This window comes from Natrix helvetica (genome assembly GCF_964273705.1).
Source record: "Natrix helvetica genome assembly, chromosome: 4".
Taxonomy (NCBI): domain Eukaryota; kingdom Metazoa; phylum Chordata; class Lepidosauria; order Squamata; family Natricidae; genus Natrix; species Natrix helvetica.
In genome coordinates, this window is record NC_138550.1 from 139,179,441 (window position 1) to 139,194,338 (window position 14,898).

The following is a 14,898-nucleotide window of genomic DNA, read 5'->3' on the forward strand; positions in this document are numbered from 1 at the left end:
ATGTCACCAGCAAAATTAATCTGCTATTGTAGTGCTGTTTATTTTACTTAGTAATTGAAAATTATTATCAAAAAACTATTTAATTTAAAGAAACTAGAATCTAGATTTCATAACGCTCAGAAAAGATCCACTGGGATCCCATGAGATAAATTATTATGTTAAAGATGATTTATCGTTTGCTTTAAAACTGAGTATGGCTCTAACTTACGTATACTTACATCTGAAATTCATTTCCTTTTACATGGAGTAAACCTCCAACCTCTTACCTCCCTTGCTATTTTTTCCAAAGACAGTTTGGAAAATCAACTAATTAAGTCTCCTAATTAAATTTTGGAGAAGGGGAACTGTGTGTGTGTGTGAGGGAATTATTCAAATGTATCCTCCCCTTTCTTATTAGCATGTTACCTCCATATTCTTCAATTAGATCTTTAGAAATAACCCCATATGTGTGTCTTCCTAAAAAACAAAACAAAAGCAGTGAATTGTCTCCCATTCTGAGCAGAGTAGGGCCTACTAGCTAGGTCTTGAAATACTATATTTCCTTTTATAACTTTTCATGGATAAATACACATACAGTACCTCTCCAAATTCATAACCCCTTATTCACCACTTGGCTTGGCTCGAGTAGATCAGAATGTTTATTGCAAACAAAAATGAAATCTCAAACACAGCCATTGATTACCTGATATAGTATTAATAAATGAGAGTCTTTATATTTAATATTTGTACTCCAGAGTTTGAGCTTTAGAGTTCTTCTTCCTACTTTTGCAGATTAAAAAGTACCTGCTCCTTTGCTTGATGGCCTTGGGCAGCTGCAATATGTTTACTTAATACTATATAGCCTGGGAATTTCTTCCTTTACTGATAGGACTATTTGCAAATGTCCTAGTAGGTTTGATAGAATATTGTGCATGAAGATTGACCTATAGAGCTGTGATCCAAATAGTCTGCAGCTAAGCTGCCAATTCAGTTTAGAAATTCAAATGCAATGAAGTAAATTAATTTCTCTCGGCTTAACTGTTACTCTGCAGCATGTGGAAAATAAGACCACACTGTTTTCTAAATGTATTGTAAGAATTTCTAAGAGTAATCTATGTTGATTACTTTGAACATGCTAAACTGATAGATGTGTTTCTAGGATGCTGTTTTTTTAATTGGTTTTTAAAAAATTCTAAAAAATGATTATCTGAATCGTCTCAAAGAAAGTATCTATGTAGATCCTTATCCAACTTTAATAATCTAGTAATTACTGTCATTTTATATTAAGGAATGGTATAACAGTAATACATTAGAAAATTCTATGTTCAACCTCCATTATATTAAAGAAGGACAGTGAAAGTCAAATTACTATATTCCAACTTATCTTGCATCAGCATTTTCTGATTTGATCAACCTGGAAATTACTTGCTGTTTCTTTATGAGCTCAATATTCGATTTAAATGGCTGGGATTTTATTCTAAGATTAAATATCTTTTAAAAGATTAATTTAAAAATTAATAAAGTAGAGGAGAAAAGAATTTTTCACTGGGCCAATTGATACTGTTAGTAAAACTAACAGTGTTGGACAAAAACTTTAAATATGCAAGTGAATAAAAAGATGAAACACACATTAAATCAAATAAATAAATAAACATAAACTCTGTTAAATGCCAATACTGCTATATACTACTTAAATTGCTGGGTGAAAATTGAGTAAATTAGCAGATGTGAGAAGTTCCAGATAAGTAAGGACGCTATACTCCAAATCATTTTAAATCTGGTTTTATCTTTCAAAAGGTTGTGCAAAACAACTGTTTTCAATTTACAAACGTTTGGTTTTTTCCTATTTTTTTTAGTTTAAAAGTGTTTTAAATTTAAAGCACCTATTGTAGCTAAAAAGAGGTATTTCAAATTCAAAAACAGTAGCTAAAGTACAGATAGTTCTCAACTATGACCAATGGTTTAACAACAGTTCAGAGTTGTAATAGACTTTTTAAAGCTAATTATGACCCCAAGTTACAACGGCCCCATCCCCCTGATCACTTTTAAGGTGCTTGGGAACAGTCTTATATTTACAACTGGTCACTCTCATTTGATCAAAATTTTGATGTTTTTTGCGAGTTTTCTGTGTCAGAAGAATGAATTCATTTAATGAGTTTTGAAAAAGTATGAAGCCCATTAATTTATTTGTAAAATGTAACTAGGAAAAATTGAACACATTGTCTCTCAGGAATTATACCATGTAGGGCACAGTCACTTGGGAAAAATAGATAAAGATGTTGGATATTTCAGGAATTTCAGAAATATTCATGCCCTTCAGACATATATAGTCAGTCTTATTAAAATGTTATAAACCAAATCCTGTCTCCTGTACAAGACTTGTTATTTTTTCTAAAGCCATCAAAAAGGAGAAAATCCTATAAAAACACACCATATTCTGAGGCTTTAGAATTTATCAATATCCCCAAAGATATATTTATAAAAGCTACTTTTTTTCAAATTGTTAAGAATGTGCTATCACAAAGGACTTAAAGAATAACATCCTGATCATTACTCACAGAAGGAACATTTGATCCATTACATTTCAAATTATATCAAGAACCTGGAGTCAGATTCAATGTGACTTTGTTAATCCAAATGAATCAGTTAGTTTAGAAGAAAAAATCTATTTTCTTTTGACTGATGTAGCTGAACATGTAACAAAACAAGCTGCATTGTTTGCAATGGCCACGAGGAAGTTACAAAAGTGAAAAGAGTAAGGTTCTACATTTAGGCAACAAAAATGGAATGCACAGGTACAGTATAGGTGATACCTTGCTCAGTAGTAGTAACTGTGAAAGGGATCTTAAGAGTCCTAGTGGACAACCATTTAAATATGAGCCAGCAGTGTGCAGCAGCTGCCAAAAAAGCCAACACAGTTCTAGGCTGCATCAACAGAGGGATAGAATCAAGATCATGTGAAGTGTTAATACCACTTTATAATGCCTTGGTAAGGCCACACTTGGAATACTGCATTCAGTTCTGGTCACCACGATGTAAAAAAGATGTGGAGACTCTAGAAAGAGTGCAGAGAAGAGCAACAAAGATAATTAGGGGACTGGAGACTAAAACATATGAAGAACGGTTGCAGGAACTGGGTATGTTTAGCTTAAGAAAAAGAAGGACTAGTGGAGACATGATAGCATTGTTCCAATATCTCAGGGGTTGCCACAAAGAAGAGGGAGTCAAACTATTCTCCAAGGCACCTGAGGGTAGAACAAGAAGCAATGGGTGGAAACTAATCAAGGAGAGAAGCAACTTAGAACTGAGGAGAAATTTCCTGACAGTTAGAACAATTAATCAGTGGAACAGCTTGCCTCCAGAAGTTGTGAATGCCCCAACACTTTAAGAAGATGTTGGATAGCTATTTGTCTGAAACGGTATAGGGTTTCCTGCCTAGGCAGGGGGTTGGACTAGAAGACCTCCAAGGCCCCTTCCAACTCTACTATTGTATTGTATTGTATTGTATTAAATAGTGCTGTTAATATTAGAAGGGATATATTGAACTGATATACATTGTTGTAATTTTGTATGAATTTTTGCTAAAGTCTATGGTTTCAAATAAATGTATACACATACATCCTGATCATTGATTGATTTTGCTCTGGTGTAGGCAGTATTGAATGTCTCTATTGAAGAAAAACATGGAAGAACAGCTGAGATTCTGTCCATTTGGGAACAAAGAAAAGCAAAATAAAGGCTTGCAAAATACCTCAGGGTCTCATCTGTCCTCCAGTGCTACCAGTTGGAAGTGCTTTCTCGTTTTTTTCAAATTTTCAAACAGTCCAAAACGAATTTGGCTTACTGAAGTGATAAAACTACTGCAGGGCTGCGCTCAACCAGAGAAGATACTGTAATTCAGGGAAAGCCTGTGACAGAATAAATTGAACTGGGATGTTGTTGTTGTTGTTTTTACTTTATCCTCTGGCTAGCAGATATTTGTTCATAAGGTACTATAGTCAACAGAAGTAACCAGGGCCATCTACAAATTCAGCTTATGAAGATAAAAAAGTGTATAGCTTTGCATTTTGTGCGCCAGTGTTAGGAATTTAAAAAAGTTAAGTCAATTTTCAAAACTAACTGCATAAATCTCAGTTTTGAAAGCAATACAGAATTTAATTGTTAATTCTAACTTGCAGGGCAATAAGAAGTTTATACGGGCAATAACAAGTTTATATGGATTGCAAAAGGTACATATGTTGTAATGCAAATTCTACTCCTTACGTACTTGCTACAATATCACAGTGCATATTAAAAAGTTGTGTCATGATGACCCATTTTGGCATCTTTATGGCTAGCTGCAAACTCCTCATTAAGTCTATCAAAGCCTCTGATGCTGGTCCTTGCTGTATTGATTTTTGATGCAAGCAATAAGAAACGTCTTTGTTGACATTAGCACCTCTGCTTTCATAGTAAAGGGGGGGGGGAGTGGCCTTTAAAAAAATACCGCTTCACTGTATTTGGAGGGTACAGTAAAATGTACATGGTTTTCACCAAATTGCTGTTATCATTCTTGAGAATTTTTCTCCAGTTGAAGACACTGCTTCAGCTACCAAATGCATAGTATCCCTTTATAGTAGATCCAATAGTTTTAATTTAGTTGGAAATGAGAGTTAACAAAAAAAGGGGGGGGACGGGGGGGACAAGAGCAAACTGAAAAGATGCTGAGATGCTCAACTCTCTTTTAAAAAGAGACTTTCCTGCCAGTCAGATATGATCACTGTTCACTGCTGGATCTTCACGACAGTAATGGAGTTATAGAGATAAAATTGCCATTGTAGACTTAAGTAATCAGCTGAAGACCTAGCTAAAGGCACAAAATGTACACTAATAATTCTCATGAACTATTGACTCTTTCACAATTAATAATAATAATAATAATAATAATAATAATAATAATAATAATAATAATAATAATAATAATAATAATAATTTTATTTGATTAGCCGCAAACCTCTCCCGAAGGACTCGGGGCGGCGTACAATCAAAACGGATAAAAATACACATAAGACAAACATATATACAAAAAGAACAGAGACATATACATATGTGCATGGAGGAGAGTTGACTTATAAGTGAAAGACAATTAAAAACACAATTTAAAATCCCCTTAAATAAAATTACTAAATTAAAAAACCCATCAGGAGCGTTACGAAGTTATGGTTGAGCCAGGCCAGCTATTTGGAAAAGGTGGGTCTTGAGCTTGACACGGAAGGAGCGGAGGTCAGTAGTGGTCCTAATATCCGGGGGGAGGTCATTCCACAGGGCTGGGCCAGCCACAGAGAAGGCTCTGCTCCTAGGCGCCGCCCCATGGCACTGTCTGGTGGACGGCACCTGGAGAAGTCCCTCTCTGTGCGAGCGGATGGGTCGTAGGGATGTATGGGGCAGAATACGATCCCGCAGGTAACTAGGTCCTGAGCAATTATCTGATAACAGAAGCAAAAGTATAAAGTATAAATAATAATCATTTTCCTGCTGCTGAATTGGGTCTATTTCTTGGATACTGCCTAGGCCCAACCCCTTTAGTTTTTAAAAGGGCTTTGCCTTTGTCTCCTTCCTAGGGCTGAGAGAACGTGATCGTCCCAAGCTCACTAATTGGACTGGTGGCTAAGGCAGGACTAGAATTCACAGTCACCTAGTTTCTAGCCTGATGACTTAACCACTATATCAAACTGGTTTGATAACCATAACAATAACAACAATAACCCCCAATAAAGCACTGCTTTGATGCTTTTGTAGGACGTGCATGTTCTGAGGAGGATGAGAGTTATGCCAGAGGTTTAACCATACTGGACAGATTTCAGCAGAGGAATCAGGCAAAGAGTGCCTCTTTTATAAACTATGATGGGATGTAATTTATAGTAACCTGTATCATATTGGTCATCACCCGAATCAATAAGGAATGTTCTAGGTGCTGGAGTTCCTGGATATTTGATGACAATTGAGTAATGGAACTTGGGACTGTTGGCTGTACAACTTGCTATAGGGCTACTGGAAGAAAGGTTGTTTGCCTGTTACAAATATACTGAGTCCAAAAAGAAAACAATAATTATATTATTATTTCAAATCAAGTCCAAGATGAATACCTGAAAAGAATGGATCAGTTCTGAAATCAACAACATCTATAATCAGAAATAACAAGGGGTAGCAGATCAACATCAATTTATAATACAAAAGAAAGTATTGAAAGAAGCAGAGTTGGAATAACTGCAAAGGTCTACCCAGAACGAAGAAATTGAAGCCTTGTCAGAAATAGTTCAAACCTTGGAAGCAAACCAAAGGGAGTCAACAATAGAAAAAGCTAGAATAGTTATTGAATCATTTTCATTCCCAAACCAGGCACCTTGTCCTTGGAAAAAACAAAGCCTTCTAAAACTAAAAAATAAGATGAATGGAACCAAAAATAATTGAGCAGCTAGAACAGCACAAAACACAAAATAATATTGTTTGCAATGAAGCTTTTTACACAAAAGCACAAATATTTAAATATAACAATACTGTAATGTCAAATATAAGTACCAGTTCACTTCAAGAAACAAAATAACTAATGTAGATAAAGCTGAAGAACAAGAAGACCAAAGAATACCTGATCAAGAAATATCACCTAGAACCGTGATGGCGAACCTAAGGCACGCGTGCCACAGGTGGCACGCAGAGCCATTTGTCCGGGCACACAAGGCGTTGCCCTGTCAGCTAACTTTGGCCTTCTTTTGAGGTCATTTTTCACCTTCCAGGGGCTTCAGGAGCTTCCCTGAAGCCTCCAGAGCGCGAAAAACCGGCCCTACAAGCAAACCGGAAGTATGTTCCCAAACTTCCGGTTTGCCATAGGACCGGTTTTTCGTGCTCCGGAGGCTTCAGGGAAGCTTCTGAAATTTCCAGAGGGCCTCCGGGGGGGAGGGCAGGAAGACTGTTTTCGCCCTCCCCGGCTCCTATAAAGCCTCTAAAGCCTGGGTAGGGCGAAAAAAGCACACCAAAAATGGGTGGGAGTGCTGGTCATGCGCACATGTATGTTGGGGTTGTGTGCATAGCATTATGGGTGTGGCACTCCCATGCACAATCCCCCCCCCTGCGCTCCCCCCACTTTTGGCATGCGAGCCACAAAAGATTCGCCATCACTGATCTAGAAACATGAGCTCAAAGAAGCATTGTAAATAATAAAGCAAAAAATAACAGCTGTACATTGAATATTAGCTGAATTCTACTATAGGTAGAATCTCCAATTTCATTTAAATCAGTACATTTCTACCAACCTATCTATGGAGACTGCAATGACCAACACTTGACAAAGAAAAAACAGTACTTGTCAACAGTTCCTGACCCAGCTATGTAACAACCCAAAGATGTACAACAAGAATACAGCTTGAATAATTGAGGTAGATAAGAATAAAAAAGAAGCTGAAATGAAAGTACTTTTATTAACAGCAGAAATGGTGGATAAGGGGCAAGGAAGATCAAGACTTGGCCAGCACCATGTGAAGATGAACTGCATGGTTTGAGTTGAAACATCTGACTGGTCTGAACTTGACTGCCAAGTAGTTTAACAACACATTACAAGAGAGTGAAACTGAAGATTGGTTAATATTTAGCAAAATCTATCTGACAATGAAAGATCCAACAAAAGGGGAAGACACAGGCAAGTACAGGCCATTGCCTGATGACCAACAACTTTCAAATTACTAACTGGGTGTGGTGACAGATGCAGTTCAACAGCCTCAAGTTGAAAAGAAGCTCCTTCCAGGAAACTGTCCAATAGCAGAGGACCCCCAAAAATCAGCCCCTAATTAATAAGTTGATTTGGAAAACTGCAAGAGGCAGAAGACCAGCTTGAATATAGTTCTGATTGATAACTAGAAGGCATATGACTCCCTTGCACATGATTGTAAAATCAAGTGCCTAGAAATAACATTAGAAATGTTAGAAGCTTTGTGCAAAGTTCAATGGCATAATAGAACACAGAATTGCGGGACAATGATGACAGACTGGGAGAGGTTAATATCAAGAGAGAAATCTTTCAAGGAGACTCACTATCACCACTACTGATTGTCACTGCATTCATTCCTCATCAAAAACAATAATGAACAATTCAGGCCATAGCTATCAAATATAAAAAATATCTGCAAAAGTATCCCAGCTGTACATGGACAATCTGAAACTGTATGGAAACACCATCATTTTCAAATGGAATCATTACAGTATCCATATGTATAGCCAAGATATTGCAGTAGAATTTGAACTGGACAGATGTGCCACCCTTTCCATTAATAGCAAAAAATAGTGAAACTGAAGGAATAATATGTTCTATAGAAATAACATCAAGAGTCTGAATAAGGACAGTCACTACAGATACCTGGGTATCCTTCAAGCTGACAACATCAAGCACACTGAAGTCAATAATGTTAGTAATGGATACATTATGGGAGTAAAGAAGACTTTCAGTGTGGGAAATATCAGGGCAATTAAATCGGGGAAATTCTAACCATTAGATACACAGTTGGAATAGTGAACTGAATCCAAGCAGTTCTAAAGGCCCTGGATAGGAAGATCAGAAAATGAATCATGCCCTTAATCCATGCAATGATGTTGACAGACTATATTTACCAAGAAGCATAAGTGGGTATGGAATGTTGCGAATATACCAGGTAGTTGAAAAAGAAGAAGGAAAAAGGGGCATTTGAAGAATATTTGAAGAACAGTAATGTCTGGATAATGGATGTAACAGAAGAATAGAAGAGAAAGAACTGGATAAAATCACAAAACACAAAGACTTGCAAAGAAGAAGAAAGTCTTGGCAAAATAAAACAAAGATAGTACCAATAGTAATGGGTGCCCTATGTGCAATCCCAAAACATCTGGAACATGAGCTGAGCACTATTGGCATTGCAAATGTCAGTTGCAAAAGACGGCTTTATTCGGAACAGCTTATCTCCTGTGATGGTAGTTTTAACACCATCAAACAATATTTGCCTATCCCAGGTCCTTGGGAAGGAAGAAATAGGTGGGTAAAGATGCCAAATCCAGTCTAAGCATCAGGTTCACAGTGCCACCGACCATATAATAATAATATTTTAACTTCAGGAATGAAGTGTACAGAAATGAACAGGAATTAATGAACATATGTTCCTGATTCTGTACAATCTGTCGTACCTGTGGGCTTTTATTTGCTTTGATTTCATATGAGCAGTGATATTAGCATTACTGATATTTCAAGAAAAAATTATTTTTGAAAATGCTATTGTGAGACAATAGTCTTTCCAAGGCAAATACTTAGTTAATCTGTTGTTTTTGTTTTGAAAGATTATGTTTTTCTCTTTTTATGAAAAAAAACCCTTTCTCCATGATCAAATCAGCTATTAATTAGATGTGTATTTATTTATTAATATATTATTTCTCCTTTTACAAACATGACTTCCAAGAAAAATTATTGAAGTCATCCTATGCGAGGCCAGTGTTGCAATATTAAAAGGAATGCAGTTTAATTTGTGTTTCTTTACATTACATGGGTTTTCAAATGAAGCACTAAATTTTCAGGAACGGGGTGGGTAGGAGAAGGTTCCTTTTACCCCCAAGTTGCATGCAAGGTAGGAGAGCAGCAATATCTCCCCAAGCTTTGAGGAGAATGGTATTACCCTGGCATTCAGTAAGAGATGCTGGTTACCTTGTCTGAATGAGCAACTGCCTCGCTGCAAAGCACAGTGTGTCTCTTTTGTCTCGGTGTTGGAGAGAATTGCTTCCTGAATAGCAGCCTTTTTTTCAGAATGACTATGTACAAGAGCAAGAGAAGACACCAAAGATGTAAGTAGCTTGGATCTGTGTGTGTTTCTGTGTGTGAGAGAGGAAGAGAGGAAGAGAGGGAGGAAGAGAGAGAGAAAGGAAGAGAATGCACATGAACAGAAGGGAAATGTTTCCTAATTTGAAAACTATGCCTTAGTTTCTTTTGTACTGAGATAAGTAGAATTGTCAGAGCTTAGACTCTATAGTATCAATATTGTTAGGTGAAGGAGAAATCCTAAGAAGAGTAATAATAATAATAATAATAAATATGCTCCCTTGTTACTATGGAAACCATGAGCTAGTGATTGCTTTATAAAAGCCACAAGGAAATAAAGATCAAGTGCAAGTTCATACTAGTTCAGCGTTCATTATTCAGAACATAATGATTTGGTAGGAGTTTTGCCCTTCAAAAAAGGCGGGATAATTTTTTCTTCCATCTGTTATCTTAAGCAAATTGACTCAAGGAAGCTAGAAATGGTAGAAGTTCAAGTGTCTTCATTTGTATGCATTACTTCTAAAGGAAACACACTGAGACAAGGTGCGGGGGAAAGAACTTAACGTGCAAAAAGAGATTGATGTAAATAATTCATTTCATTATTAGGTTGGCTTGGTTTGTGATATTATGATTCAAGAAAATATTGCCGCAACTAAAAAGCAGGCTCTACCCAGTTACTTTTGCATATCTGTGTCAGTTTCAAAGCTGAAATGAATATTGCTAAAATTAAAGTCAGTTGTGTTATCAAATGAAGTTTTGCCATTGAGTTCAAGTTTGTCCTTTCATCTATTCTTACAAAAACGATGTAACTGAAGTGGGATTATTTTGTAAATGGCTAAAAAGTAAACAGAAATTTTAGACTGAAAGACAAGTGGATTCCAAAGCATGATTAATATAAGTGAGCAACTTCCCTCTAAAAATTGTCTACTTTTTAATCGTTTATTTTTATAAATGCTTTTCCGGGTAGCAGAAAGTGCTTCTGATGATGAAAAAAAATATGCATTTTTTCTGCTCCGTTCAGCAATAACAAAATGACTCTTATGGGTAAATCATGCACTTTTAAAGACCATTAATCTTTTCCATATTGCCAGTAGCAGCTTAAACTTTGAGAGTGGCCACACTGCTGATCCCAGTCTTTGCACTGAATAATGCCAAGCTTTTTCTGCAGCATTTATCTTAAAATGTTATGGTACCACACGAAGAGAACATTGATGCTGAAAGTGGAATAGAATGAAAACCCTGCGAAGACAATTTGGACTTACATATATGTCTATTTTGTACAAGAGCTTTATTTTCTTCATTTGTTCACTCTTAAAGGCTAGCTTATTTTGTAAAGAAATTATGGGACTATTAGAACAAAGCCGTTTAGGACTCATTGACATCATTTGTTAGATCAATCTTAGCAGAAATATGGGCAATAATATAGAAACTTTATCAGGGTATATTTGACAAAAGCTATACACTAAAATCAGTCATATAGTCAGGCTTCACACAAGAAAAAATTAGAACTTGAAACCCAAACTGGTATTAAAATGAGAGCAAAAAACTTCTCTGGAAGTGACCTGCTGATTTAGGTCCAGGACACAACTGAAAGATAAAATGAAAGCAGATATTATGAATATAGATGTGGATTATCAGACTATGATATAGCAGATTGCTTAAATGGGGATGCAAGGAATTATTTCCTTACATTAATAACAAGTAAGGGACTACAAACCCTTAAACAGATTGCTATTGAAATGTCATTGATTAAAGAGACTGATCTTAATAAACTTGAGTCAAAAATTTCTGGCACTCGATAGATACAGGAGAAATTAAATTGTAAAAATTCTCAGTAATATGAACATTATGGCTACTTTTCATCAAACTTGCATTTCTAGTTATCAAGCAGAAATTGGTAGCCTACTAAAAATGTTCGGAAATGGGGAACATATGCAAGATACACAATTGGCGAGCTTCTCTATATTGTTGTTGATTAGTTCATTGTTATTTACTTTCATGGTTTGTATTGGAATGGCAAACCAACATGTTAGCATTAGTTTAGTTGAATATCTTAGTAATCATAATCAATATGTTCTTGATTTCTGGTTCAACTTTTCTTTCATCTTTCTGGTTGACATTCCTGCTTAAGCCCACACAGTAGAAGCCCAAAATTCTTGATTTCTTGCTCTCATCATATAGCTTGATACTCACAGATATTTTGGACTGCAATTCATACAATACCTGACAATGGTGGCCATTATAACTACGTTTATTGGAGCTGTATTCTAAACTAACTAGAGAGCTATGCTTGGGGAATGCTTGTGTGTGTGCTTGTGACAATGGAAAGCATTTAGGAACTTTTACTAATCACTGGTATTCCTTAAATATCTTTTAATGTTGATAAGTTCCAGTTTCTTTTATAAATGACTATTAACTCTTAATGTTTTAATATTTTTGAGACACTCTCTGCATATCTGATAATATCTGTGCTTAAAATAATGTAATGCTTGTCTGTCATAGATATTTTCAAAGGTGCATTTTATTCACAGAACGTAAGAAAGATGGGAAATGTAGCACTATCTGTTATAGTAGATAACCTAAAGAGATTTGCACAGGTACCATAGCTTCTTTAAAGGACAGGACATTAGCCCATTTTAAAAATACATAACTAATTTAATTCAATTAAAAGTAGTTAATTAAGAAAATTTGAAATGTGATGATACAATTTTGTCAGGCCAATCTTTTAATGCCACCCATCAATGTAAGTGATCTCATTGTGGTGTGTTCAATAAAAATAGCAAACATAACAGCATGCTGAAATTTTAACAGATGACATGGAGTAATAACAATAAAATTATCACCATTTAAGCATTTCTCTTTGGCATTAAAAAGGAATGCAGACTCTAGGGATATACACATGACAATAGAATTAAATGGGGATTTGTCATTGGTAAAATTCGTCTGGTAGCCATCTTTCAAATTAATTAAGGGATCTATTATAAGTATGAATACGTCTGGATTCCCATAGTTTACAAGGGAAATGTTACTTAATGTAGATTTTGTTTAAATAGTCTGCCCTGTGGATGTTCTTAGCATTTTTCACAGTTACTGGAAGACAGTAGCTTTCTTACAGAAATTGTAAGAATTCAGAGATGACAGCACTGAAAATAGTAAGATATAGCCTATATGTATACCAGCCACAATATAACTGGAGGTAAAATTATGATCAGACTATTCTTTGTCATTGAAAACGACCTTCTGAAATCTAGTTCATTCTGTCTTAGTCTTCTTACTTTTTTAAAAAAATACAAAAAAACACTCTGACTAAAGATTGGAGGTAACATAGTTTTCCCACTGAAGAAGGTGGAGGAAGATGATGATGGTTTATGACGATGGTGGATAAAAGCAGACACCACATTAGTCTCTTGAATATACATATTTTAAAATATTTATTAAATGTTTATGCCGCCCATCTCCCCTATAAAGTGAATCCTTAATGACATCTGGAAATAGCATAGTTTTCCCACTGAAGAAGGTAGAGGAAGATGATGATAGCTTATGATGATTGTGGATAAAAGCAGAAACAACAATAGTCTCTTGGATATACATATTTTAAAATATATATTAAATTTTCATGCCGCCCATCTCCCCTATAAAGTGAATTCTTAATGACACCTGGAAGGTACCACTGTATGCTGTTATAGATCTGCCTGATTGCAGCCTATTTTAAAGATATGGTTCCTACTGGGGAAAAAATATAGGCATCTCAGTTACAGACTCATTGCTAGAGGGCATTTGAGGAAAGATCTTCCAAGCAAATATAGAAGATTTACAAAATAGAATGTTTGTAGAATAGAATATTTTTCTTTACATCTCCTCATTACGCTTCATGAACATGAGATTATATTTTTATCAAAAACATTATCTAAACTTGTGCTCAGACAGATGTTGGTAAATATAAATACCAAAGCAAGAGAGAAAGAGAGGTAAGGGAAACATAAAAAGATAAAATGTGTTTGTGCCAGAATTTTCCAGCTGATCACCTTTCTGTCATATTTTTAATCAACTGAGTTTGCAAACTATCATCAGGCAGCACATGTATTCAATGTGGCATTCTAGTCTGTTTATGTCCACTTGTCTCTTTTCCTCTTTTCCCTGTCCTTATGATTTTTCTTGAATTCAAGTAACTGAAGTAGTCAACTTTCTCTTCCACAATTCATTTGAAATTTGGGTGTGGCCACTTTGAAAAATCCAAGTTTCTTCTTTGGAAGAGCAATGGATTACAGCTACATGCCAGTTATTTTGTGCTCAATCAATTTCTAATTTGGTAAATTGGTTTGCAAGTAGGATGTAGGATAAAATTTTCCTATACTTTCCTAGTCTTTAAGATTAAACCGGACCAGATGCTTCCCATTATTTGCACATTCTATGAAATGGTCGTCTGCATTTATTGTTTTGAATAGTATAGTTTCATTAAAGAGCTCATTTGTTTATCCTAACTTTAATAATAAATAAATAATAAAGAATGGATTGCCAAGCTTTTTTTTTTCCTAAAGCATTAAAATCTTATGATTTTTTTCCTCCTAGGCATTAAGAACATTCTGCCAATTTTCTTTAAATGTCATGATTTGTGTTTTGCCAAAGGTGAAAATGATGCAGCTGATCTCCTTTGTTAATTTGCTTGCATAGTGCTATTCCATGAAGGAGTGGGGAAGTGACTACTTGTTACTTATTTTCATATAAAACAGTTTACTTGCTTCACGTTCAAGGCATTGTATGGCATGGTATTGTTATAATAAGTCGTCCATGTAAACTCTTTTGGTGTGGTTTTTACTCCAGAGCAGTTTTACCCAACCTGACTAAGTTCCTGATAGATGAATTTTGGTTCCCAGAATTCCTCAATCAACATGGTCATTTCTGTTAATTTTAAGAGTTGCCCAGTTTTAGAAGAATTTCTCTAGACAGCTGTGCCAAGAAACTGGTAATGAAGCTTCTGTCCTAAAACTCAGCCAAGGCTAGGCTGATAAACATTCTTAAATTTTCCAAGGACATTAGAATTTATGTTGTAGATTGGAATTTCTTTGTCAGTTGGGGGATTCGAAAGAGTTAAAAAGGGAAGTGAAAGAGTAAGA

At 35.5% G+C, this 14,898-nt stretch overlaps 1 protein-coding gene across 4 annotated transcripts in view; it reads left to right on the forward strand.

Annotated features, from left to right (window-relative positions):
* The window catches only part of RALYL (RALY RNA binding protein like), a 226,592-nt gene that overhangs the window by 176,690 nt on the left and 35,004 nt on the right, over positions 1–14,898 (forward strand). Inside the window, exon 1 of one of the 4 annotated variants that reach the window (XM_081952445.1) lies at positions 9,677–9,810. The exons of the other annotated variants lie outside the window; for them this stretch is intronic. Coding sequence (XP_081808571.1) covers positions 9,774–9,810 — 37 coding nt within the window. The 5' untranslated portion in view covers positions 9,677–9,773. Of the gene's footprint in view, positions 1–9,676; positions 9,811–14,898 lie in introns of those variants that run through there. 4 annotated transcript variants of the gene reach the window in all.